This window comes from Bufo gargarizans, chromosome 8 (assembly GCF_014858855.1).
Source record: "Bufo gargarizans isolate SCDJY-AF-19 chromosome 8, ASM1485885v1, whole genome shotgun sequence".
NCBI classification, from domain to species: Eukaryota; Metazoa; Chordata; class Amphibia; order Anura; family Bufonidae; genus Bufo; species Bufo gargarizans.
The window spans coordinates 135829375-135853950 of record NC_058087.1 but is presented as its reverse complement, the minus strand read 5'-3'; the positions used below and the strand labels follow the sequence as shown (position 1 = coordinate 135853950).

Below are 24576 nucleotides of genomic sequence, written 5' to 3'. Positions count from 1 at the left end.
GCGGAGCTGATGTTGTGCTTGATCCTAATGAGAAAGATTTCATAATCAGGATTTGGAGAAGGGGCAGAGGGGTAGCAGAGCAGGGAGAGGCTGGTGCTGCTATTAGGGGGTCATACCATGGGGGAGTAATAAAGCCCACTATAATGCCCCCCCCCCCCCCCCCAGTAGTAATAATTCTCCTTATAATGTGACAGTGCAAAAATACCCCCTTGTAATGCCCCCAGTTGAGCTAATGTCCCCCATAATGTCCCCATAGTGCCCCCATAATTTGCCAGTATAAAATACCCCTATATAGTGCCCCCAGTAAATTCCCCCATAGTGCTCCTCTCCCCCCTTCCTGCTAGTGCCCCCCATAATGTACCAGTATAAAATTCCCCATATATAGTGCCCCAGTAGATGCCCCTCAGTGTCCGGCCTCTGATAGGCTGCCGGCCTAGTGTCCCCCATAATGCCCCCCAATAATGTGCCAGTAAGTGTCCCCATAGATGCCCCCCCATTATGTGCCAGTATCAAGTGTCTCTCTCCTCCCCCCCACATGTCCCAGTATCATAGTGCCATCTCCCCCCCCCAAAAAAAAGTGCCAGTATCAAGTGCCTCTCTCCCCCCTATGTGCCAGTATCATAGTGCCAACCCCCCCCCCCCACATGCCAGTATCAAGTGCCTCTCTCCTCCCCCCCATGTCCCAGTATCATAGTGCCAACCCCTCCCCCCCCATGTGCCAGTATCAGGTGCCTCTCCCCCCCCCCATATGCAAGTATCAGGTGCCAACCCCCCCCCTCTCCCCCCCCCCAGGTGCCAGTATCAAGTGCCTCTCTCCTTCCCCCCATGTCCCAGTATCATAGTGCTATCCCCCCCCCCCCCACAAACAAAGTGACAGTATCAAGTGCCTCTTCCCCCCCCCCATGTGCCAGTATCAGGTGCCAACCCCTCTCCCCCCCCCCCCATGTGCCAGTATCAGGTGCCTCTCCCCCCCAGGTGCCAGTATCAGGTGCCAATGATAGGTTGAGTTCTAACTTTGGGGAAAAAACAAGCATTGCTTGAGCAAGAATGGCAGAATGGATGACATCACATTTGATCCACTGACAGAATGCTGACCTTGCTATTTCTGATTTCTTCCATATACAGAGCCCCACCTGCTTACAGGTCTTGAGTGGTATTGCAACTCAACCCATGAAACAATAGTGGATTACAACAGGGGAGTATGCCCCATGTGCCAGTATCAAGTGTCTCCCGCTCCCCCCATGGCAGTAACAGTCGGGTATTAAAAAATAATAAACACTTTTATACTTACCTCCATGTCAGTGATGCGATGCAGCCTCTCCCTGTGTCCTGCCCTGTATGTCCATATATGGAGTCAGTGCTTGTATTTCAGAAAAGTTTCTGCTGGGATTCGAACCCACGACCTTCTGTATCAGAGGCAAAGCACTTAACCACAAGACCATAAGAGCTGCCTTGCTGACTGAAAAAATATGAGACTTCTACTGTTATAGCTGGCTAAGTGTACATCTATACACATGACAGCTGCTCATATATAGAGATATAGCAGAGCTGAGTGTGCTGGGACATCTGTCATATAGAGATATAGCAGTTCTGGGTGTGTTGGGGCAGCTGTCATGTGTATAGATGTACACTTAGCCAGCTATAACAGTAGAAGTCTCATATTTCAATCAGTTGCAATGCATCCTTTATGGCTGTGTGGGTAAATGCTTTGCCTCTGATACACTGATACATTGGAGGTTGTGGGTTCGAATCCCAGACACATCAGGAGACTTTAGGAGACAGTAAGATTAGATCACATTAGCGAGGGGGCCTGGTCAGCCGCCGCAGCTGCTGTGAAGGGGCCCTGAACATTAAGAATCGATCATATTTAACTAACTTGAAAATAAACTGTCACAGTCCGGGCCCCGAAGCAGCTGCTTCACCGGTAGTTACGCCACTGCCTGGAGCGTGGGGAGAAGCCACCCACCCAGCACTTTGGCTACTCCCAGTAGGAGCCGGCCTGGATCAGGCTTTACAGCCACACTAACAACAAACAGTGTCAACCAGCACTAGCTGCTGCTGACACTTAAAACTACCGGCTCTTACCTCACCGAGGTATCTCGGTGACACAAACTCGGGTTTAGTTACTCAGATGTTTGCCCAGGAATATTAATGGACTTTCTGGACAGTCATGGGCCCCCCAGACTCAGGCCACTCCATACTCCCCTGTTATAATCCACTATTGTTTCATGGGTTGAGTTGCAATACCACTCAAGACCTGTAAGCAAGTGGGGCTCTGTATATGGAAGAAATCAGAAATAGCAAGTGCAGCATTCTGTCAGTGGATCAAATGTGATGTCATCCATTCTGCCATTCTTGCTCAAGCAATGCTTGTTTTTTCCCAAAGTTAGAACTCAACCTATCATTAATACATACTGCTGTATATAGACTGTAATCCTAATTCTAATCCAAAGAGTATGCTATAAAATATGTATTTATTTTGGGGTACAACTGTGGAGAGATGAAGGGCCTGCACTGAGTTATGTAGTTCCGGTGACTGGTTCCAGATCTTGTGAAAACAGCTGATTGGCGGGGTTACTGGGAGATGGGTCACTGCCAATCTGATATATGCTAAGGATGGGTCAGTAAGGACGTACTGGAAACCCCGTTTGTTATATTTTACCTTACTGGAGGCAGAGGGGTGGCCAAACAGACTATTCCCTGGGTGTAGGAAGCCTTGCTTTCATCCCTGCATTACTTTATTCCGCAATCTGTCCTACATACTGTGACCCTGAAATGCTTTTATAATAATTCCAGCCTCTGTTTAATGGATGTTGCTGTTTAGTGGAAGTTCTTTCTCAGCCACTTGAACCACAGAGATAAAATAAAATGCCCCGCATAAACTATGGAATGCTTTTAAATTAAATTTTTGCATATATTGTCAAGTGCTTTTAGACTAGAATCCTCTTATATGTTATAATAATGTGTTACGACTACTCTGCATGCTCATCCCGCTTTTTAATGCCAAGTCCTGCCATCATGGACCATATAGTTGGATAAAAAAAACATTTACAAATACTGCAATGTGTATCGCTCCACCGATTCTCAGCCCTCACTTTATATTATACTTGATTTTGTCAAATTACCATAGGTTTTTCTCCAACAATGAATGAAAAAAAATCTCTAACAGCGAGCAGTAGCACCCCCACTGGTTCAGCTCTGTGCCCGCCTATATAAAAAATTATTATTTCCACCAACTACCTCTCCAGCATGTAGGGCTAATTATTTTAATTAAGGAAAACATTAACATAAAGAAATCAGGAGTTAATTTTAGCATATACAGTAAGTCAAAAAACGGCCATGGATATCCCTATTGCCAATACTTAATGTGTCAATGAATATTGTGGCTAAATAAAGGGGTCCAGCTAAATAGATAACCCGATACAAGCTCCTGAGTGCACAAAACAATAAGACAAAAAAATTGGAGCTCACAAAGTACCCATATAAAAGGTTTTGTATTTTATTGAAACATAGTATATAACAATATATGCCATTAAAAAGGGGGAAGTGACAGAACAGACACCATCCCGGCAGTACACACACCGCAGAAATATATCATATTGGGAAGAAAATAGAAATCAAAATTACATACTGTATACATATAAATTGATATGCCATAGAAGTAAAAGATAGCGGTAGGATGAGTCAATAATTGCGAGAGTCGTCAACAATACATAATATAAGGATATTGGCAAACTAATAGTACATACTGAGCAATCCCGCAAAAATCTTAGCCAAAACTCCAGGAAGACGACAGCAAAAACAGGACTCACCCAAAGTGTGCACAACCAGGATGGCGCTGCTCGGACACGCAGATTCTGTATTTACATGGCCTTTGCAATTTATTTTCTTACCAGAAACAAAGGGGGATTTAATCAAGCATGCCTGGCTTCGAAAAGTCTCAAAATAGGGTTCTGAGAATTTACGGGCTTATTTGTTAAAAACTCATTTAGCATTTTTACTCCACTCCAGTTTTGAACAGTGGGTGGGAATGTGGACGAGGTTAGCCTGCCAAACTGATTTAACACGTACCTGAGTAAAAAAAAAAAAAAAAAGTTTACGTAATGGCTGTACTTGTTTGTACAATCATAACTTCCCTAATGTCTTTTTCAGCCATATTATTCCCTTTTTGAGCTGCCCAGCTAGATGCATTTCTCTCCCAAGCAGGGGCTGTCTCCTTTCTGTGGAATCTGCTAGCACTGTACTGCTGTGACGTTCTTTCCCCTACTTCCCACAATGCTTGTTTTTAGCTTTGGAGTTCACAGAACAGATAAGGAGAGGGAAATCACACTTACAGAAAGGCAGCTGTGTAGAAGCAGTTCATTTATCAGGAGCAGGATCTCAGCTAGTTCTTCCTCTCTGCTGTCTTCTGTGTCTCTGTTAGGCTAGTTTCACACTAGCGGCAAGGAACTCCGGCGGGTGAACAGCCTGTCTGATCCGTGCTGCCGCTAGTGCACGTGTGCCCCGGACTAACGCTCCGGCCCTATTGACTATAATGGGGGCGAGACAGAGTTCCGGCAGCAGCACGGAAAACATGCCGAGAGGCGTCCGGAATAAAACTACGGCATGTGGGGCCGGAGCAGTAGTCCGGGGGCACGTGTGCACTAGCAGCAGCACGGATCCGACAGGCTGTTCACCTGCCAGAACAGCCTGCCGGAGTTCCTTGCCGCTAGTATGAAAGTAGCCTTAGTAAGAATGGATCTTGCCTGACAACAGGCAGTGGACAAGTTAGGTGGAAGTGAGACCCTTAATGGTCATGACTTTACAGCTTTTTTTTAGGTAGATGCAGGCAGGTTTTTTAAATAAAGTGATTTAGAAATTTGCTAGTTAGACTATTCTCTATTAAATGAAATTAAATTATGTGAAAGCACACGGGATTTATCAACTGTGACTTTTTAAAAAGTCTTGAAAATCATCTCAATCTTACTACATTAAAGGGGTCGCGTAGAAAGTAGAGTAACATCTCAAGACAAAACCGTTAAAGTGTTTTCAAATACCTTTTGCTATGTCAAAGAGACATACCAAAGGTTTTGATCAGTGGGGGTCTGAACGCTGATACTCCTACCATTCGCTCGAACAAGGAGAGAGAAACACTCACGTAGCACTGCAGGAGACAGAATCGAGAAGGACCTATAGACTTTCTGTTGCAGTGAGAGCACTATGTGAGCACTTCTCTCTCCTCATTGTAGCGATCGTTGGGGGTCTCAGAACTCAGACCTCCACCGATCAAAACCTTTGATATATTGCTATGACATAGGAAAAGTTTTTGGAAAGCTCAATGACACTTTAAAGATACACAAATGTGTCCCTCCTGTACACTCGTGTGAAGCTGGTCATGCCCATCGGAGTAAAGGCTAGTGGCTAAAGGGCTTTTACAGGGCGATGATCAGAATTGCTATGTTGTGGAGCGGTCCTCATACCGGGTGATTTATCTGGCATGTAGTAGGACCTTAAATTGGTTCACACCTTTTAGATATTGATGACCCATCCTCAGGATAGGTCATCATTAGGCTTGGGCGAATCGAGCTTTGGATCATAGATCCGAAGTCGATTTGTTCAAATACTTCCATTTTAATGCTGTTTCCATAGAGCATTTAAATGTATTGGCTTCGTGGAGGCAAATATCGCCTCACCCGAATTCCTATAGTATTCATATCTGTGTATTGAAAAACTATTTCAAATCGGAATCCGAAGTGGGCTTTAGTACCGTGATATCAGCCAGTACCAAAGCCCACTTTGGATTTTTATTTTAAAGAGGCTCTGTCACTCAGATCAAATTGATCCAGCTGAGTAAAACAATACCCTTCTTATACCCATCAGTACTGCGGTTGTAGAGAAATAGAAACGTTTAAAATTATGCAAATAAGCCATTCAAGCACCAGGAGGCGGGCTTATGCGGTTGGAGCACCGCTCCAGCAACACCCCTGGTGCTCGACTATGACGCCCCTCTTCTTTTAATCACGCCCCCCTTTCCATCAGATTGACAATGCCAGACCTCTCTGGTCTAGTGCTGTTACCTGCGCAATCCCCTTGTAGAACGGTGCACATCTTTGTCTTCGTCCCAACGAGCGAAGATGTACAGTGCGCCCACGCCGTCACTGCTCTAGGAAGTGGCGGCGCGGGCAGCTCTGACATAGCCCACACCACCACTTCTGGGTGCAGTGACGGCCAATTAGGTTCCCTGTAATGGTTGACTGCCCATTCATATTACTAACAGTATAGCCAGTACCACCATCAGTGCAGCAGATTTCAAGCCTCCTAGTAAAGGATGATAATATCCCAAATTCATTTTCACCAGTTGTCTTGCTCGTCATAAATATATGTAAGAAGGTCATACTATTTCAGTAGAACAATTTTCTAATGTGATAACTCTTTATTTACAAAGCCTATTAGTTTAGAATCATACATCAGAGATTGGAGTAGGATCTTAACAGGCAATGTATTCATTCTGCCCCCCTTCCTCATTACATGTGCATGCTAAGCCAAGCATGCATGTGTTCTGCCTTGAGAATAAAAGGATCTGGCCCATAATTTCTGTGCATATTTTCAAACCACGTCAAGAAGGGAAATGTTACTTCTTAATGCGGTTTCCATGTGGAAACTGTGGTGGATGTCCTCACGGATTAGCCCCATGGAATGAGGCTAAAGCCGTGGGCAGATCCACGGAATGCAATTGCAAAACCACAACAGGCACTCAGAGGCAAGCTCTGGTTTTCTGCAGTTTTACCAGTTGATTTTTCTGGTGGAAGAGTGAGATTTGCAAACATACCCTTAGTACAGTTCATGTTAAAGAGAGTTTTCCTCAGGAAAAGCTATCACTAGTATCACTAGTTGATCGGTGGGGGTCTGACACCTCTCACCCTGTCTGATCAGGATGTAGCTGCGCCGGAACTGCACGGCACTGTGTAGAGGACCTGCCGCTCAATGGGAGCACCACTATAGTGACAAGCTCCCTCCCCTACAAGGTTGATGTAGCAGAGTGGTTCCAGTGCCAACCTTTGGCGATGCAGCTACGCCTGGACAGCTGATCAACAGGGATGAGGGGTGTTAGACCCCCACCGATCAGCAGGGATAGGCCATAACTTAACAAAATCTGGGCAACCCCCAGGTCTATGGATGGAAACCCTCCTCAAAAACAGCACACCTAGAACATGCTGCATATTGTGTTTTTGCACCAAAAAGCACGGAAAAAATAAAAGCTGTAAAGTTGGTCTAAATTCTGTGAGCTTTAATCAAGCAAGATTTTAATGCATTTTTTTTAGACAGGAGAAGATCCAAATAGGAGCTGTATATTGGAGGGATTTTTATACCTCTCCACCTTTTTGGATCCACCCATGTGTTTTGCTGAAAGACTGCACCAATAACTATACATGTGTGTAAAGCCTAAGACACTGTGGTAACGTGTTCCAATCCTTTTTTTCCCCTAGGTATCTGATCTTATCATACCTACAATGGAAACTGCCAGACAGTCCTTTTTCTTAAATGTATACGTAGAGCATTCTGTTCCTCTGCTGTTTGTGGGTCCCACTGGGACAGGGAAATCTGCAATTACAAACAGCTTCTTAATAAAGCTCCCAAAGGATAAATATATTGCCAACTGCATCAACTTCTCAGCAAGAACCTCTGCAAATCAGACCCAGGATATCATATTCTCTAAGCTAGATCGCCGAAGAAAGGGCTTGTACGGGCCGCCTGTCGGAAAAAAAGCCGTTGTGTTCGTGGGTAAGAATCTTTCTAGTAATCAGAATAATCATTTCTCCCTCCATTCGTGAAGTACATCATGTAAAGGATAGCGCAGGTAATTCCCTTACTGAGCGCATTACCTGCTCTGTTCTAGTCTGCTGTATACTACAACACCTCCACCCAATAACTGGATTCTACACCGTCTGCCTTGTGGACTAGAAGTTAGTCTTTTTGTGCACCCCTATGAGAACATCAATGTGACTCTCCTAGGACTGCATAGAGAGACTGACTTCCAGTCCACTCAGCAGATGCTGTAGGATCGTGACAGCAGACCGAAGCGGAATGAATAATTCCACAATAAATTTCGCAGTACCTGCGCTGGCTTTTACATGATGTATTTAAACAGGTGGTATATATTCGGGATAGGTAATCAATATCAGATTGGCGGGAGTCTGACACTTGGGACCCCACCAATCAGCTGTTTGAAGAGGAGGAGGTGCCCCATGCGAATGCCGCTTCCTCTTCATTATACTACGGGTTATCTCCCTTGCAGCGGCGACATAGTGTAATTACAAGTACTTGCTCCATTCAAGTGAATGGAGTGAGTACTTGTAATTACACTGCACTTCTGAGACAACCAGCAGTGTAATGAAGAGGAAGTAGCACTCGCACGGAGCGCCGTCTCCTCTTCAGACAGCTGATCGGCGCCCACCGCCGATCTGATATTGATGACCTATCCTGAGTAGAGGTCATCAATATATACCGCCTGCACAAACACTTTAACAAATGGAGTGCAGCTTTAGGCCTCATGCACACGACCGTTTTTTTTTTAAGGTCCGCAAAAACGTGGTCCGTGATCCGTGACCGTTTTTTCATCCGTGGGTCTTGCTTGATTTTACGAGGATCCACGGACATGAAAAATGAAAAAAAAAAATCTAAGTCAAGTTTGCCATTGAAATGATAGGAAAAAACAGACACGGATCACGGACGCGGATGACAATCTTGTGTGCATCCGTGATTTTTCACGGACCCATTGACTTGAATGGGTCCGTGAACCGCTGGCCGTAAAAAAAAATAGGACAGGTCATATTTTTTTCACGGCCAGGAAACACGGATCACGGATTCGGCTGCCAAACGGTGCATCTTCCGATTTTTCCACGGACCCATTGAAAGTCAATGGGTCGGCGAAAAAAAATGGAAAACGGCACAACGGCCACGGATGAACAGCTTCTCCATGTCTCTCCTCCTTCTCCATAGCCAGCGCTGACTGCTCGATCTATTCTGCACGGCTGGTTAGTTATTCAGCGTGCCGGGGATACAGAAGGATTTCTCACTGTCAGTGCTGGCCACGATGGCAGCGTAAAAATAGCAACTGTGTATATATGTGTATGTATATATATATATATATATATATACACAGTATATAGTACAGATGTTCATTTTTTAGAAATATATACGAAGGAGCAGGGCCTTCTCAGTCAGAGCTGCGCTGTACTGTGAAGACTGATATTCCTTAGCAACTATCTATGAGAGCGCTGCTAAGGGGAAACTTTACAGCAAGTTTTCACATAGAAATGTAAAAAAATCAATAAAGTGTATTAGAAAAATCTTTCTGACCACTGGCCCTACACATTAGAAAAATAAATGTTATACTTTAAATAAGTGTTATAAATTAAATGATCCCGTGTAAATATTGAGCATTTAAGCTGTATGCCCCTTTTTCATCCTTTCTTTAAAAAAAAAAAAAAAAATGAAATATCAAATTTACCCAGAGGTATTAATGAGATCTTGAAGGGTTGTCCCACAAAAATATTCTACATTTTTCATCAGCATCTGAATACCTTTATAGTTGCATGTCATTAAAAAGTATAGCTACAGAGTTAATCAATAAAATGCTTCTGCTCTTTTCCTTATCTCTGTGTCCACCTTGCTGAGGTGGTCGCACAAGCTCAGTTGCATGGAGAGAGCTGCAGCAGAAAGGACACAAGCCCCCTGAAAAAAAAGACACATCTCCTGAGCTATGATAGGGAGAGAACTGCTGCAGAAAGGACATGCCCTGTGAACTGCCAGCATGAAATAAATTAAGTCTAGCATGATAATTGAAACAATGAATAGGAAGATCTCGGGATCTATGTGAGGTGCTGGGCTGGTTCTAGCTTTGATAGAAAGAGACGGTCATTATGTCAGATTTTTTTATGTTTTTACATTCATTATGAGATAACCCCTTTAAAGAAGAAAAACAGCCTTAATCATTTTTGCCATAAAAAAATGATGTTTCTCGTGGGGACTTTGATGGCCCATTTATTTAGAGAGGTGGTCCTGGTCTTAACTCACCCACCCACCCTGTTATCATGTTCTTTTCTCTTTTTGCTGTTACTTTAAAGTGGTTGTCCATCAAGGAATACCTTTTTTTATCTGAATAGGCTCGAAATTCTCTGCTGATTCATTTCTTAATATATCTTGTATTTAACGTTTTGAGCACTGTTTTTGTGATGCAGAGCTCTATATCCTTATAGATTTAAAACTTAACATGCTGGCTTACCTATATCGTCTACTAGAGGGAGCTAGCTGCATACGGTTATACATTGGACTCAATGAACAGTATGCAGTAAGCTCCTTATCTCCCTCTAGTGGTGGTTGCAGACCAAGATATTCTTTTAAATCTGTGTCTACGCAGGGAATTTGGAGCCCCGTATCAAAAAAATAAAGATCCAACAGTTATATAGATATATTAAGAGATTCATCAGCACAGAATTTTGGACCTAAAAATGACCTAATGATGAAAGGTAGACACTAAGGGGAATATGTACAGCCTGGCTGAGCTTCCACTAGCAATCACAGCTGATTGCCAGGGGATTTATGAAGCCAGACCTGCAGCGATCAGGTCGAAATAAAAAGAGAGTGTCGTGATCAGATAAGCCCTTTAATGGTTTCAGAGTGTAATATATATTTTTTTAAAATATAAATATTCAGTTGTTCCTCTACCATAACTGGGGGCTCTTCTTTATTTTGTCTATAGATGATCTGAACATGCCAGCAAAAGAAATTTATGGAGCCCAGCCACCTATTGAACTATTGAGACAGTGGATAGACCATGGACACTGGTATGACAGAAAGGACACCTCGCGGCTAGATATTGTTGATGTCTTACTTTTGTCCGCAATGGGGCCCCCTGGAGGTGGGAGGAATGATATTACTGGTAAGAAATACAGAAAAATAAAATATTGCAACTAAAATGTATTGTATAGAAAAACAAAGCTGTCTCCATACCTTAGATAGTTAAAGGGGTCCTCTGGGATTTGGTTTTGATGGTCTATTCTCAGGACAGGTCATCAATATCTGATCGGTGGGGGGTCGACTCCTAGCACCCCTGCCGATCAGCTGTTTGAAGAGGCCGTGGCACTCCGTGAGCACTTAGGCCTCTTCCTAGGCCAGTGATGTCACATTAATCGTCACATGGCCTAGTCGCAGCTCAGGCCCATTCAAGTGAATGGGGATGAGCTGCAATACCAAGTGCAGCCACTATACAATGTACAGCGCTGTTCTTGGTGAACTGTGAGAAGGCTGCAGCGCCCATCAGAGCTCCGGTGAGCGTCGCAGCTTGCTCAAACAGCTGATCGGTGGGAGTGCCGGAAGTCAGACCCCTGCTGATCTCATATTGATGACATATTCTGAGGATAGGCCATCAATATGAAAATCCCAGAGAGCCCCTTTAAATATTTTCACAGAGGCAAAAAAGTAAAATTGTTCCTCCCAGTGTGATGTAAATAGCTGTAATATTTTTTTGACCGGAGGTAATATTGCACATATTAATTTGTATAACCATGGTCGCCAGGCTTTACAAGGTATTATATTGGGCCAAGTAATCAAATCAGAAAGTAAAACATATTGTTTGCTGATTATTCTGAAATATCATGAGAGAAGAGATAAACAGAGATCTCCAAACAGCAATAAAACTGCAAATATAATAGCAGCAGCATTTCCACGGTGAATGCTGGGTTCTGGCACAGACCTATAAACTCCCTATTCTCTGTGCCTGCACTGTGAAGATATACAGAGACTGTCTCTAACCGCTGCGGCTGGGACGATTCGTCAAGTTCTTAGGGACCACTATATATGGAATATCAAATTGATATGGGAATTATATTTCATACAGAAAGTTCGGTCCTGAATATTATTACTGTATAACAATACATTATGTAAGTATGTCGCAGCATGGTGGCTCTGTGGTTCAAATCCGACCAATCACAACATCTGCATGGAGTTTGTATGTTCTCCCCATGTTTGGGTCAATCTCCTCTAGATTCTCTGGTTTCCATTCACACACCTAAAGAGTTCGGCCTCACAGTCAGGTTTCCTGGTGCAGTTTTGGAAGCCAAAATCGGGAGTGAATCGTAAAAGGAGAGAAAGTATAACGGGCAGATACGACTTCTCTTTTTTGAATTCTCTCCTGGTTTGACTTCCAAAACTGCATCAAGAAACCTGACCATGTGGCCATACCCCCCAAAAAACACACTGATGGGTTAGTTGGTTTCATATGAAGTTGGCCTTGTAGAGATTCTCTAGTCTTTCTATGTCGATGGTCTTTCTGCAGGATAAGCCCTCAATTTCAAATCTGCTGGGCTGGGTCCTACACCCCACATCCACAGTGATGGTTTGGGGGGAGCTCTGGTGCCCGAATTACACAGCTCTGTCCACTGTGAACTAGACAGAGACATTATATTGGATGGTAGCCGCACTGCAGTAACCAGCTCCATCCACCACATTATGGATGGAGCTGTGAAGTTCTGACTCCAACTTCGAGGGCCCTAGCTAATGCAGAACAGCTGATCGGTGGTATCCTGAGGATAGGCCATCAATATGAAAGGATTGGGCAACCTCTTTAAAGGGAACTTAAAAATGATGACCTGTCATCAAGATAGGCAGACAATATCGGATTGATGGCGGTCTGATTCCCAGCACCCCCCCGCCGACCAGCTTTTGGAAGGAGCCGAAGTGGTCAGATCAGTTCTGCAGCCTCTTACCCAGCCTGTGACACCACGTCCATTGGTCACATGGTCTTTGTGCAGCTCCGCCCCATTCATCCAAATCAGTGGGATGGCGCTACAGAGCCAAGCACAGCTACTACACTACATACGGCTGATTGAGTACGTTGTAGACACAGTGGATCCCCTCCACTCCACACATACAGTCATGTGAAAAAATTAGGACACCCTTTGAAAGCATGTGGTTTTTTGTAACATTTTTAATAAAAGGTTATTTCATCTCCGTTTCAACAATACAGAGAGATTAAAGTAATCCAACTAAACAAAGAAAACTGAAGAAAAGTCTTTTCCAGATCTTCTGTAAATGTCATTCTACAAAAATGCCTATTCTAACTGAGGAAAAAGATAGGACACCCTCACATGTATTCCCTCTTAAATTGGCTCAGATCTCACACAGGTATATCACACCAGGTGCACATAATTAGTAGATCGTTACTCTGCATGTTGAATGAGGCTTGCCCTATTTAAACCTCAGACATTTAGTTTGGTGTGCTCCTGACTGTTGAAGTGAGAGTGAGCACCATGGTGAGAGCAAAAGAGCTGTCAGAGGACTTCAGAAAAAAGATTGTAGCAGCCTATGAGTCTGGGAAGGGATTTAAAAAGATCTCAAAAGATTTTGAAATCAGCCATTCCACTGTCCGGAAGATAGTCTACAAGTGGAGGGCTTTCAAAACAACTGCCAACATGCCCAGGACTGGTCGCCCCAGCAAGTTCACCCCAAGAGCAGACCGCAAGATGCTAAAAGAGGTCTCCAAAAACCCTAAAGTGTCATCTCGAGAACTACAGCAGGCTCTGGCTACTGTTGATGTAGAAGTACATGCCTCTACAATCAGAAAGAGACTGTACAAGTTTAACTTGCATGGGAGGTGTGCAAGGAGGAAACCTTTGCTTTCCAAGAGAAACATCGAGGCCAGACTGACATTTGCCAAAGATAAAGTTGACAAAGACCAGGACTTCTGGAATAATGTTCTTTGGACAGATGAGTCCAAAATTGAATTATTTGGACACAACAGCAGAGGACATGTTTGGCGTAAACCAAACACAGCATTCCAAGAAAAGAACCTCATACCAACTGTGAAGCATGGAGGTGGAAGTGTCATGGTTTGGGGCTGCTTTGCTGCAGCAGGACCTGGTCAGCTCACCATCATAGAATCCACGATGAATTCTACTGTGTATCAGAAGGTGCTTGAAGAACATGTGAGACCATCAGTTAGAAAATTAAAGCTGAAGCGGAACTGGACCATGCAACATGACAATGACCCAAAACATACTAGTAAATCAACCAAAGATTGGCTGAAAAAGAAGAAATGGAGAGTCCTGGAATGGCCAAGTCAAAGTCCAGATTTGAATCCCATTGAGATGCTGTGGGGTGACTTGAAAAGGGCTGTACGTGCAAGAAACCCCTCAAACATCTCACAGCTGAAAAAGTTCTGCATTGAGGAGTGGGGTAAAATTTCCTCAGACCGATGTCGAAGACTGGTAGATGGCTACAAGAACCGTCTCACTGCAGTTATTTCAGCCAAAGGAGGTAACACTCGCTATTAGGGGCAAGGGTGTCCTATCTTTTTCCTCAGTTAGAATAGGCATTTTTGTAGAATGACATTTACAGAAGATCTTGAAAAGACTTTTCTTCAGTTTTCTTTGTTTAGTCGGATTACTTTAATCTCTCTGTATTGTTGAAACGGAGATGAAATAACCTTTTATTAAAAATGTTACAAAAAACCACATGCTTTCAAAGGGTGTCCTAATTTTTTCACATGACTGTACATTGTTGCTCACTGTCAATCCTCTTTTTCCTTTTCTGTTTGTTACTTTACATATTTTTTTGCAGGTCGCTTCACTCGACACTTGAACATCGTTTCTATCAACGCCTTTGATGATGAAACATTGACAAAAATATTTTGCTCCATATCAGACTGGCATTTCGGCAAAGGATTCGATATTTCATTTCTAAGGTATTTTTTTAATTGCTTTACAGCATTTCCGTGATAGACATTGACAGTATGTCATATCCACAGAATATGCCATTAATGTTTTATAGAGGGTTTGGGACACTTGCCTATCTCCAGGACAGTGGTCCTTGACCCCCATCATGCCTGGTCAGGTGAGAACTAGCTACCACATCCAAGTGGGCAGTAGATGAAGAGGTGGCCTTGCTCTCCGCTCACTTCTGTGGCTCTTACAGAAAGCTATGGAAATGGCCGAGCAATAACCAGAGCTGGACCATAACTAGAGGTGGGAGGATATGGCACTGATGAGAATCACCCTTTTCTTTTTATCCTTCTGAGGTGGTCGTGCTGTTTTAGTAAATAGTTGCATTCTCCGTGACATACCAGTCCTAGGCATCTTTTCTTAGAACGATACATTGTGCTGTTCATCAGTTATTCCACCTGGAAATGCCATGTACCTGCTGTCCCATCATGCCTTAGGGCAATGTGTCCTGACATCGGAAGATCATGTGACAATAACCCCGCCCCTTGTTCTTACCAATGAGGCTTCCTATGTCCTACATTACACGGCTCCAGGGCAGGACGTAACCAACAGCAACTGTAAACCGAAGCAGATTTGCCATAGGGTACAATGGTCGGCTAATAACTCTAGAATAAGGTCGTTTTGATAAATGGTGATATTTGGGGAAAGTGATATAACAGTGATATCTTTTGGGTGAGATACATTTATATTATGTTATGTCCATAGTGGTTTCATACAAGCATGTACCATGAAGTATTCCAGTTATATAAAGGTATACCCTATCCACAAGATAGTGAATAACCATTAGATCGGTGGGGGTCTGGCTGCTGAGACCTCTGCTATTAGATGCTGTGGGGCCCTCCGATATGAATGGATGGGCAGTGTGCATGTTCAACCTGACGCCTTCGTTTTGGGGGCACTGCGGGGTACGGGCCCCTGTGCTTGTGATCGTGGAGGTCCCAGCAGCTGTGGATAGAGGTTGACTCGATATATATATCTAGAATACCCCTTTAAGCATAGACTGAGAATCCACAAGTAATCCCTTCCCACATCAAGTACCTCGCTTTTGCCTTGAAGCAGTTTGAGTTTCCATTTAGTAAAATCACTACTTATCTGCTGGCCGAATACAACGAGGAGAATTCTGTAAGATTTACAATTCCTGCTTAATACTCACTGGCCGTCATTAGGAAAAGATTGTGTAAAGCTCTACACCAGCTGAAGGTCCGGATACACCCGAGATTCTGGTGTTTATCTCTTGATTAAAAATGGCAGAAATCAGGAAGGTATGTTTACCTGGTTGAAGTTCTCCCTCAAAAGTCATCTCATAAGTACTGTAGGCTGAAATGAAAAACTGGTGGAGTCATACCTGACATCGCTAAAGAAGTGGTCCCTATCTGGACAAGTCATCCTGCAAATAGCTGGTGATCACATAACCGGCATGTATCTGGCAACTTAAGTCACTGGTGGTCTGCTGTTGTCAGCAAGGAAGATACGGGCCGCCGCTGAAGTACCGGCCTGGTATTACCTAGTACTTATTCAGATGAATGAGTGACCATGTAATGCATTGTACCATTGAGTCCTCCAAAGCAGCGACTCTCCAGTATGACTACATAAGGGTCCATTTTGACATCAAAATTAAAAGCACGCTTTAAAGGGGTTGTCTCACTTCAGCAAATAGCATTTATTATGTAGAGGAAGTGAATACAAAGCCCTTGCTAATGTATTGTGATTGTCCATATTGCTTCCTTTGCTCGCTGGATTCATTTCTCCATCACATTATACACTGCTCGTTTCCGTGGTTACATCCACCCTGCAATCCAGCAGCGGTGGTCGTGGCTGCACACTATAGGGAAAAGCACCAGCCTCTGTGTAGTCCCACGGTCCCGGCCAGCAGAGAGGCCGGCACTTTGTCCTATAGTGTACAAGCACGACCACCACTGATGGATTGCAGGGTGGTCATAACCATGGAAATGAGCAGTATATAATGTGATGGAAAAATGAATCCAGCCAGCAAAGGAGGCAATATGGACAATCCCAATACATTAGTAAATGTCTTGTATTAAATTCTTCTACATAAGGGTCCGTTCACACGTCCGCAGGTGTTTTGCGGTCCGCAAATTGCGCATCCGCAAAACACGGACACCGCCCATGTGCGGTCTGCATTTTGCAGACCGCACATGGCCGGTGCTTTAAATAGAAATGCCTTTTCTTGTCCGCGGACAAGAATAGGACATGTTCTATTTTTTGCGTAACGGAAGTGCGGATGCGGACAGCACGCTGTGTGCTGTCCGCATCTTTTGCGGCCCCATTGAAAATGAATAGGTCCGGATCCGTTCCGCAACGTTGCGGAACGGATCCGGACCTATTTGGCGGATGTGTGAATGGACCCTAAATGATATTTGCTGAAGTAAGACAACCCCTTTAAGGGTAGGTTAACACAATGTTTTCTGAAGTATGTTTTGAGGCACATTTTCCTGCAGGTTTTTGTGTCCAGGCCAGAATTGGATTCAGCAGGAAGGAGGAGTGTAAGTCCTTCCTTTATATTTCCGATTCCTTTTGAATCCACTTCTGGCTTTGGCTATAAAGCCTGCAGGAAAGGCTGCCTCAAAATCTCCTCTAAAAAAACTCACTGTGAACCTGTACTGGCTGACGTGTTGTGTGTCCACGTGGCAGCTGAAGGCATCTGTGTTGGTCCCATGTTCATATGTGCCCACATTGCTGAGAAACATGGTGTTTTAATATATGCAAATGAGCCTCTAGGGGCAACGGGGGCGTTGCCGTTACACCTAGAGGCTCAGCTCTCTCTGCAACTGCCATGCCCTCTGCACTTTGATTGACAAGGCCATTCTGTGAAAACACCATCACGCCTGGCCTTTCAAAGCACAGAGGACGCGGCAGTTGCAGAGAGAACTGAGCCTCTAGGTGTAATGGCAACGCCCCCGTTGCTCCTAGAGGCTCAATTGCATAAATAAAACTTTATGTTTCCCAGCAATGCGGACACATATGAACATGGGACCAACACAGATGCCTTCAGCTGCCAAGGGCACATGTAACAGGTCAGCCAGTGTCATAGGTACAGATCTGCGGATAGATGCCCTATAACTGGCAGCTGTTTGAAGGCGAGGTGGCTCTACAAATCAAACTGTATGGTTTGGAAGAAAAAGATTCCATGTGCTGTTTTTCAGATCTGGCAAACTGATGATACAAGCAACCATGGCAATTTACAAGACAGCTGTGGAAAAGTTCCTGCCAACTCCTTCCAAATCCCACTATGTTTTCAACTTACGAGACTTCTCCCGGGTGGTCCGCGGAGTGCTGCTGTGTCCACACACTCATTTACAGGTAATGCAGAATAAATATCTGAAACCACTGCTGTATGCAGCACTTTTTTTAATGTTGGATGCCAAATGAGCATAACCGAGCATAACAATTGCTTAAAATTCTTATGTCTTTTCTGTGTTTTCCAGGACAATGATAAGCTGATCAGACTTTGGATACATGAAGTTTACCGTGTATTTTATGATCGCTTAATTGACCCTGACGACAGGCAGACTTTCTTCAATATGGTCAAAGAGACAACGTCTAATTGCTTTAAGCAAAGTGTTGACAAGGTAGGATTGGCTGGCATGGCTACTTTATTTTTACTTAATAATACGGCAGATTTACCAATCCTACCTAAAACACAGACAGGGAAAGGCAGTCTTAAGAGGCACTAAATTTATGGCTGAGGCTGGATCAAACATTTGGCTGAACACTTCTGCCTAACCTTATTCCACCTATTGGTTGGCTTTCTTAATGACAGAATATTGCACCAAAATTCTGGTACAAAATGTTGCGTTTTAGGTCACGCCCATTTCCAGCTAAACCATGCCCTCCCTGCAAAGCCAGGCCTCCTTGGCAAGCTAGGTACAGTGGCTTTTTCGCAAACTTTTGTGCTTCTTACGACAAGTCTAGCTGCAGTCACATTAGTAAATATGAAGCAATATCGTTTAGAAAATGGGATGTAACCAATGATATTCAGAATTGTGTTACTTTTGTAGTTAAAAGGGTTTCCTGGGGCTCAAATATTGGTGATCAGTCCCAGGGATAGGTCATCAATATCAGGTCGGTGGGCCAACTTCTGGCACCCCCACCAATTAACCGTTTGAAGGGGCTGGGGCACTATGTTGAACAGAGCACACTGCATGTACAAGTCCCCGCCACATCAATTAAACATACTCCTAAAACGGATGTCATTTAGTGGCATTCATCCCCATAGGTGCCCTTCTTAAAATCGAATTGCTTACCATGCAGTATACTTTTTTACCAGGTGCCTCTGCATGGAATAGTGCAATCTACTGCGCTATTCTACTCAGCCAACAAATGATGCCACCAAAGTAAGGCTAAAGGGACACTCTTTTGGCATCCGTCTGTAATGAAGGCGTTAGGGCAGGGATGGCCTAACTGCGGCTCTCCAGCTGTTGTAAAACTACAATTCCCACCATGCCCTGCTGATAGCTGTAAGCAGTCTTTGCATGCTGGGAGTTGTAGTTTTGCAACAGCTGGAGAGCCACAGTTTGGCCATCCCTGCCTTAGGGGTTCTTCCTAGCCAGTGATGTAGGGGCAGACTAGCCATAGTCCTGGTGGGCTGATGCCCAGGGGGTTGCCTGAGCCCTCCACACAGCTGCCAACCAGGTAAGTAATGATCTGACCCTCCCGACTCCTTAATTCCATTGTCCTGCCATCCTGAGGCAACTGGAGTAGAAGGACAGAACAGGGCCGCTGGTGCTGGCCACCCCAGATGGGCAGTTTTGGTGGAAGTATATTTTCCTGAGGCGGCAGTATTTTGTGATGGACTGTGGTATTTGGCTCTGCTGGGGTGGCATAATGTGCCACAATATAGTATTGCTGGCCCCACCAACTTGTGCTGGCCCTGCCTTCTGTCAGCTTGGACCCAAATACAAAATGGGGCCACTTATAGTTTTTTTTCTGAGGCCACTTTAAGATCCTAGTCTGCCCCTGCAGTGACGTCACGTTCATCGGGCACATGGCCAATTTGCAGCTCAGTCCCATTCAAGTGAATAGAGCTGGGCTGCAATATCAATCACAGCCACTATACATTGTACAGCGCTGTGCTTGGTGAGCTGTGAGGAGGCCGCAGTGGGATCACCGCAGGCTCTTCAAACAGCTGATCAGTCGGACCCCCACCAATCAGATAATGATGACCTATCCTGAGGACAGGCCATCAATATTGAAATCCCGGGAAACCCCCTTTATTGGGCTTCTTGAAAATCAAGGAACTAGGAAGCGTGGGAGGACTTGCATACTTATCATACTTATCATGCTGCCATATTACATAGTGACATAGTTTATAAGCCTGAAACAAGACATCTGTCCATCCAGTTCGGCCTGTTATCCTGCAAGTTGATCCAGAGGAAGGAAAAAAAAACCTGTGAGGTAGAAGCCAATTTTCCCCACTTTAGGGGAAAAAAATTCCTTTCACGACTCCAATCTTGTGTTGTATAATTAATTTTACTGGGACTTTCATGTCCTTAGAACATCAGAAATGTTGTCAACTCAATTATTCACCATATGTTTTAAAGCAAAGTAATTGTAGATAGTAGTTTGGGTGTTTTTGTGATAATGTGCTGTTCCTTCAGTGTTCTATTTTGTACCATTTAACTGATCAAAGGTGTTAATCATTATTCTGTGCCAATCAAAAGACTTATGGAAAATTAAATAGGATTTAGTCAATTTGCCTATTAATGAGTTCAAAGAGTAGAATGCACATATGGATTAAAGACGTGATTTCAAAATAATATACAATGTAATGTTTGCAGCTTCATTGTGGCAAGTAGCAGTTATTTGTATTTTAATTAAAGGGAACCTGTCACCCGAAAAATGCATCTACACCCGCCAGCAGTACCTCATAGTAGCCCGCAGCCTGTTAACAGTGATGGCCAGTTCGCCCGCGAACACATGCGAGCTGCCATCTTGACAAGTCACAACCCCTTTAAGGGTAGGTTAACACAAAGTCCGGCAATGCATAGGTAAGCCCTTACCTGTGCCTGTGCTCGAGCCGGTCTGAAATGAAATGCGGTCTCCGGGTGCAGGCAGTTCCGAGAACAGCCCGATGAAGGCCCCCGGAGGCTGTTCTCGGAACTACCTGCTCCCGGTGACCGCATTTCATTTCAGACCGCCTCGCGCACAGACACAGGTAAGGGCTTACCTGTGCATCACCGACTTGTGAGTCAAGATGGCAGCTCGCATGTGTTCGCTGGCGAACTGGCCATCACTGCCTGTTAATAATCCTATGTTTCATCCTGTTGTCCGATGCTGTGTAAGTTAAAAAAAAACACTGTTTTATTCTCCATCAGCGCTATAGTGCCGTCCAGCTTGAAGTCAAGGGGGCAGTGGCCTACTTGCTTTAAGTCAAGGTAACCACGCTCCCTAACCGTCCCCTCTTGCCTGAGAGTGACAGCCTGCAGTGCGGCCGCGATTCCCCAAGTCTTGCGCATGCGCGGAGCGCTCTGTAGTAATGAGCTATCACATCTCCTGCTGCCGCTGTTAGCCGGATTTCAGCGGTGCAATGCGCATGCGCGAGACTTGGGGAATCGCGGCCACACTGCAGGCTGTCACTCTCAGGCAAGAGGGGACAGTTAGGGCTGTTTCACAAGAGCGGATGCCGTGTGTGGCATCCACTCAGTGAAAGAGTGCCAAGACCCAATGCAGACTGCAGAGGCACGGAGCATTAACATGACCGATAATGCTCCGTGCCTCTCTGTGATCGCTTTACTACGAAATCACAGTTGTGACTTGAAGCGCTGATGGAGAATAAAACTGCGTTTTTTAAACTTACGCAGCATCGGACAACAGGATGAAACATAAGAATATTAACAGGCTGCGGGCTACTACGAGGTACTGCTGGCGGGTGTAGGTGCATTTTTGAGGTGACAGGTTCCCTTTAACTTTGGAGAGCAGCAAAAGTTTAATTCTGTCTGGCTATATATTTTTAAGAACTGATTTCTTTCGCGTCTTTACATGACAGGTGGCTAATGATCTCCACAAATCACATTGATGGGGGGAATTTATCCGAATTAAAAGTCCATTAGTAATTATGTCACATTATGACTTCACCCTTCAGAATTGCCAGCATTTAGTGAATAGTTTAACGTTGCAGTGTTATTTTGCACAGCTTTTTTGCAGTCTTGAGTCTGTATGTACTGATATTAGGACAGTCTCAATATTACAGATTCAATGTTTAAGTGTGTGGTTATGAAGTTTACTAATCCTTTAAGTTTCACAAAGATATTTGTACACTTTACATCAATTTTTTGTTAGACGGGTCCTCCACTGCTGAGACCCCAGTGATCAGGGAAGCTCAGCAGCAAATGTTAAATTTCTCTGCAGCGCCACAGCAGGGTAAATTAAGAATTACACATTGTCCATTGAAATCATTGGGTTTTCATTTTAATGCAGGACATCTGTGGTCCTCCAGACCAAGAGATGCTCTTTTTTGTAGCCACATTCTGCTCTGGCTAATAGTAGAGAGTCCTGACGAGGGTCCCCCTTACCCTTCTGTTAGTTTCCCTAATATGAAAATAGGTTTCTAAACCAAATACGTCAACTTTCATTTGCTATACAATGGGTGAGATGTAAAAAGACCAGGAGAAGCAGACCAGAAATGGAAAGTGGTCATGATAAAAGTTACAAATCTGAAGATATCTCTACACATGCATGCTCGGTCTCTCTCCCCACAGCCAGGTTTCTGCCTAGCGAGCCTCTGTTTACTGCAGGTCAGTCAATAGAAATAGGTTTCTGCCCTGCTTGGCAGTAGCGTAGCATTATTGCTGGAAAGATCCCTCCTGTATGGAAAGTGAACCTGGCCATATGCATTAGATGCATCTCAGCCAAGTTTAGGTCGGACTGGCAGACCATCTAATGTGTATGGGGAGCTTCTCACTCTACCCTGATATCAGGGTAGATAAGATGCATGTGTTTGAAGGGATGAGGAGAGACAGCTATCTAATGTGTATGACCAGCCTTAAAAGGGTCTGTATTGTCAGTTGCCAGAAGGAAAGGAAACTGATTCTACCTAGAACCCATCCCCTGCAGTACAGATTAGCAACAGCACCAAGGGGTGACATGGAAGCACTACATAATGCTAGAAACATTGTAAATTACTTCAAAACAGCAATGTACAGTCTTTCAGGACTTTTGGTATGAACATGATTTATGTGAGAACACTATTTAAGAGGTTGTCCACTGGATAGGTGTTTAGGTGTTGGATCTGCCAGGGTCTAACTACTGGGGCCACACTGCTACCAAAAACCCTGTGCATTCAGCTGTATGGATCTGCTGGAGTTTATACTTGGCCAGGGTCAGTCTGGCGTACCAGACGATCCGCCGGTGGGCCCAAGCTCTGACAATAATGGGGCCATAATAAAACTGGGCCCTTAACGTCCTATATACACCTAGGGTGGGCCCTCAGAATAATTTTCTCTAGTGGACCCAAGGAACTTCAGTCCGAGGCTGTACTTCGATATCTTCAGCAGGCCCTTAAGCTGGCTATACATTTGAAATAATGATCAGACGCATTGCGGGCGACCTATCATTCACGGGATCGTTTATACAAATTATTCCACCAACTAAACTGGCCGACCAGGGAGTAAGTTTTTAATAAAAACTAGCTCCTGGTACTTGAACACAGCGGCAAGTTCAGCCGATCATACCATCAGCATGCATATTCGGCTGATGAACGGCCAAAGTTTTTCAGCAAGATGACTTACAGTTTCGGTAGAGAACAGTTTGCTGTTGGCCATCGCGAAAGTTTGTGATAGTGTGTCAAACGACAGTCGAACAGAATGGCCAAAATCTGCCATTCCAACCAACTTTAATCTCAAGAGTATGGCCACCTTTAGAGTTGAATGGAACAGCACTATGCATGCATGACCGCTGCTCCATTCAAACGGGAAAACAGGGCCCCCATTTTTGTGATCAGTGGGGGCCCCGACTGTTGAATCCCCGCCAATCAGACACTTATCCCTTATTCATAGATAAGTCTTTGTAGTGGTATAAACCCTTCATAGAGATAATTGGTATTATGTGCATCTTATGTGTTTTGTCTCCTAGGTTCTAAGCCACTTGGCACCCACTGGAAAAGTGGTTGATGACAATATCCGAAGCCTCTTCTTTGGGGACTATTTTAAACCTGACAGTGACACTAAAGTATATGATGAAATCACAGATCTGAAGCATTTAACGTCAGTCATGGAATATTACCTGGATGAATTCAATAATATCAGCAAAGCTCCAATGTCTTTGGTCATGTTTAAGTTTGCCATAGAACACATTTCGAGGATCTGTCGGGTGTTGAAACAGGACAATGGTCACCTGCTGTTAGTTGGAATTGGGGGAAGCGGTAGACAGAGTGCTACAAAACTGGCCACCTTCATGAACGCCTTTGAACTTTTTCAAATCGAAATAACAAAGAACTATACCATAAACGAATGGCGGGATGACGTCAAGAAAGTAATGCTGCAAGCGGGGGTGGCCGGGAAAAACACAGTCTTCCTGTTTTGCGATAACCAAATCAAAGACGAGGTGTTTGTTGAGGATATCAACATGTTATTGAACACTGGAGATGTCCCCAATATATTCCCAGCAGATGAGAAAGCAGATATAGTTGAGAAAATGCAGTCTGTTGCTAGAACAGAAGGGAAAAAGATTGAAGCCACCCCTTTGGCCATGTACAATTTCTTCATCGAGAGAGTCAGAGCTAACTTACACATTGTGCTGGGTAAGGAGACTTACGAGGAGGAGCCTGTCACCCAGTTTGGGGACTCTAAACCACCAGCAT

General features: G+C 44.3%; 1 protein-coding gene across 1 annotated transcript in view; it reads left to right on the top strand.

Annotated features, from left to right (window-relative positions):
* The window catches only part of DNAH3 (dynein axonemal heavy chain 3), a 373397-nt gene that overhangs the window by 295744 nt on the left and 53077 nt on the right, over positions 1–24576 (top strand). The window contains exons 49-54 of the mRNA XM_044304498.1: positions 7467–7761; positions 10742–10921; positions 14599–14722; positions 17924–18080; positions 18206–18349; positions 23850–24516. Of these exons, the coding sequence (XP_044160433.1) occupies positions 7467–7761; positions 10742–10921; positions 14599–14722; positions 17924–18080; positions 18206–18349; positions 23850–24516 (1567 nt within the window). The remainder of the gene's footprint in view (positions 1–7466; positions 7762–10741; positions 10922–14598; positions 14723–17923; positions 18081–18205; positions 18350–23849; positions 24517–24576) is intronic.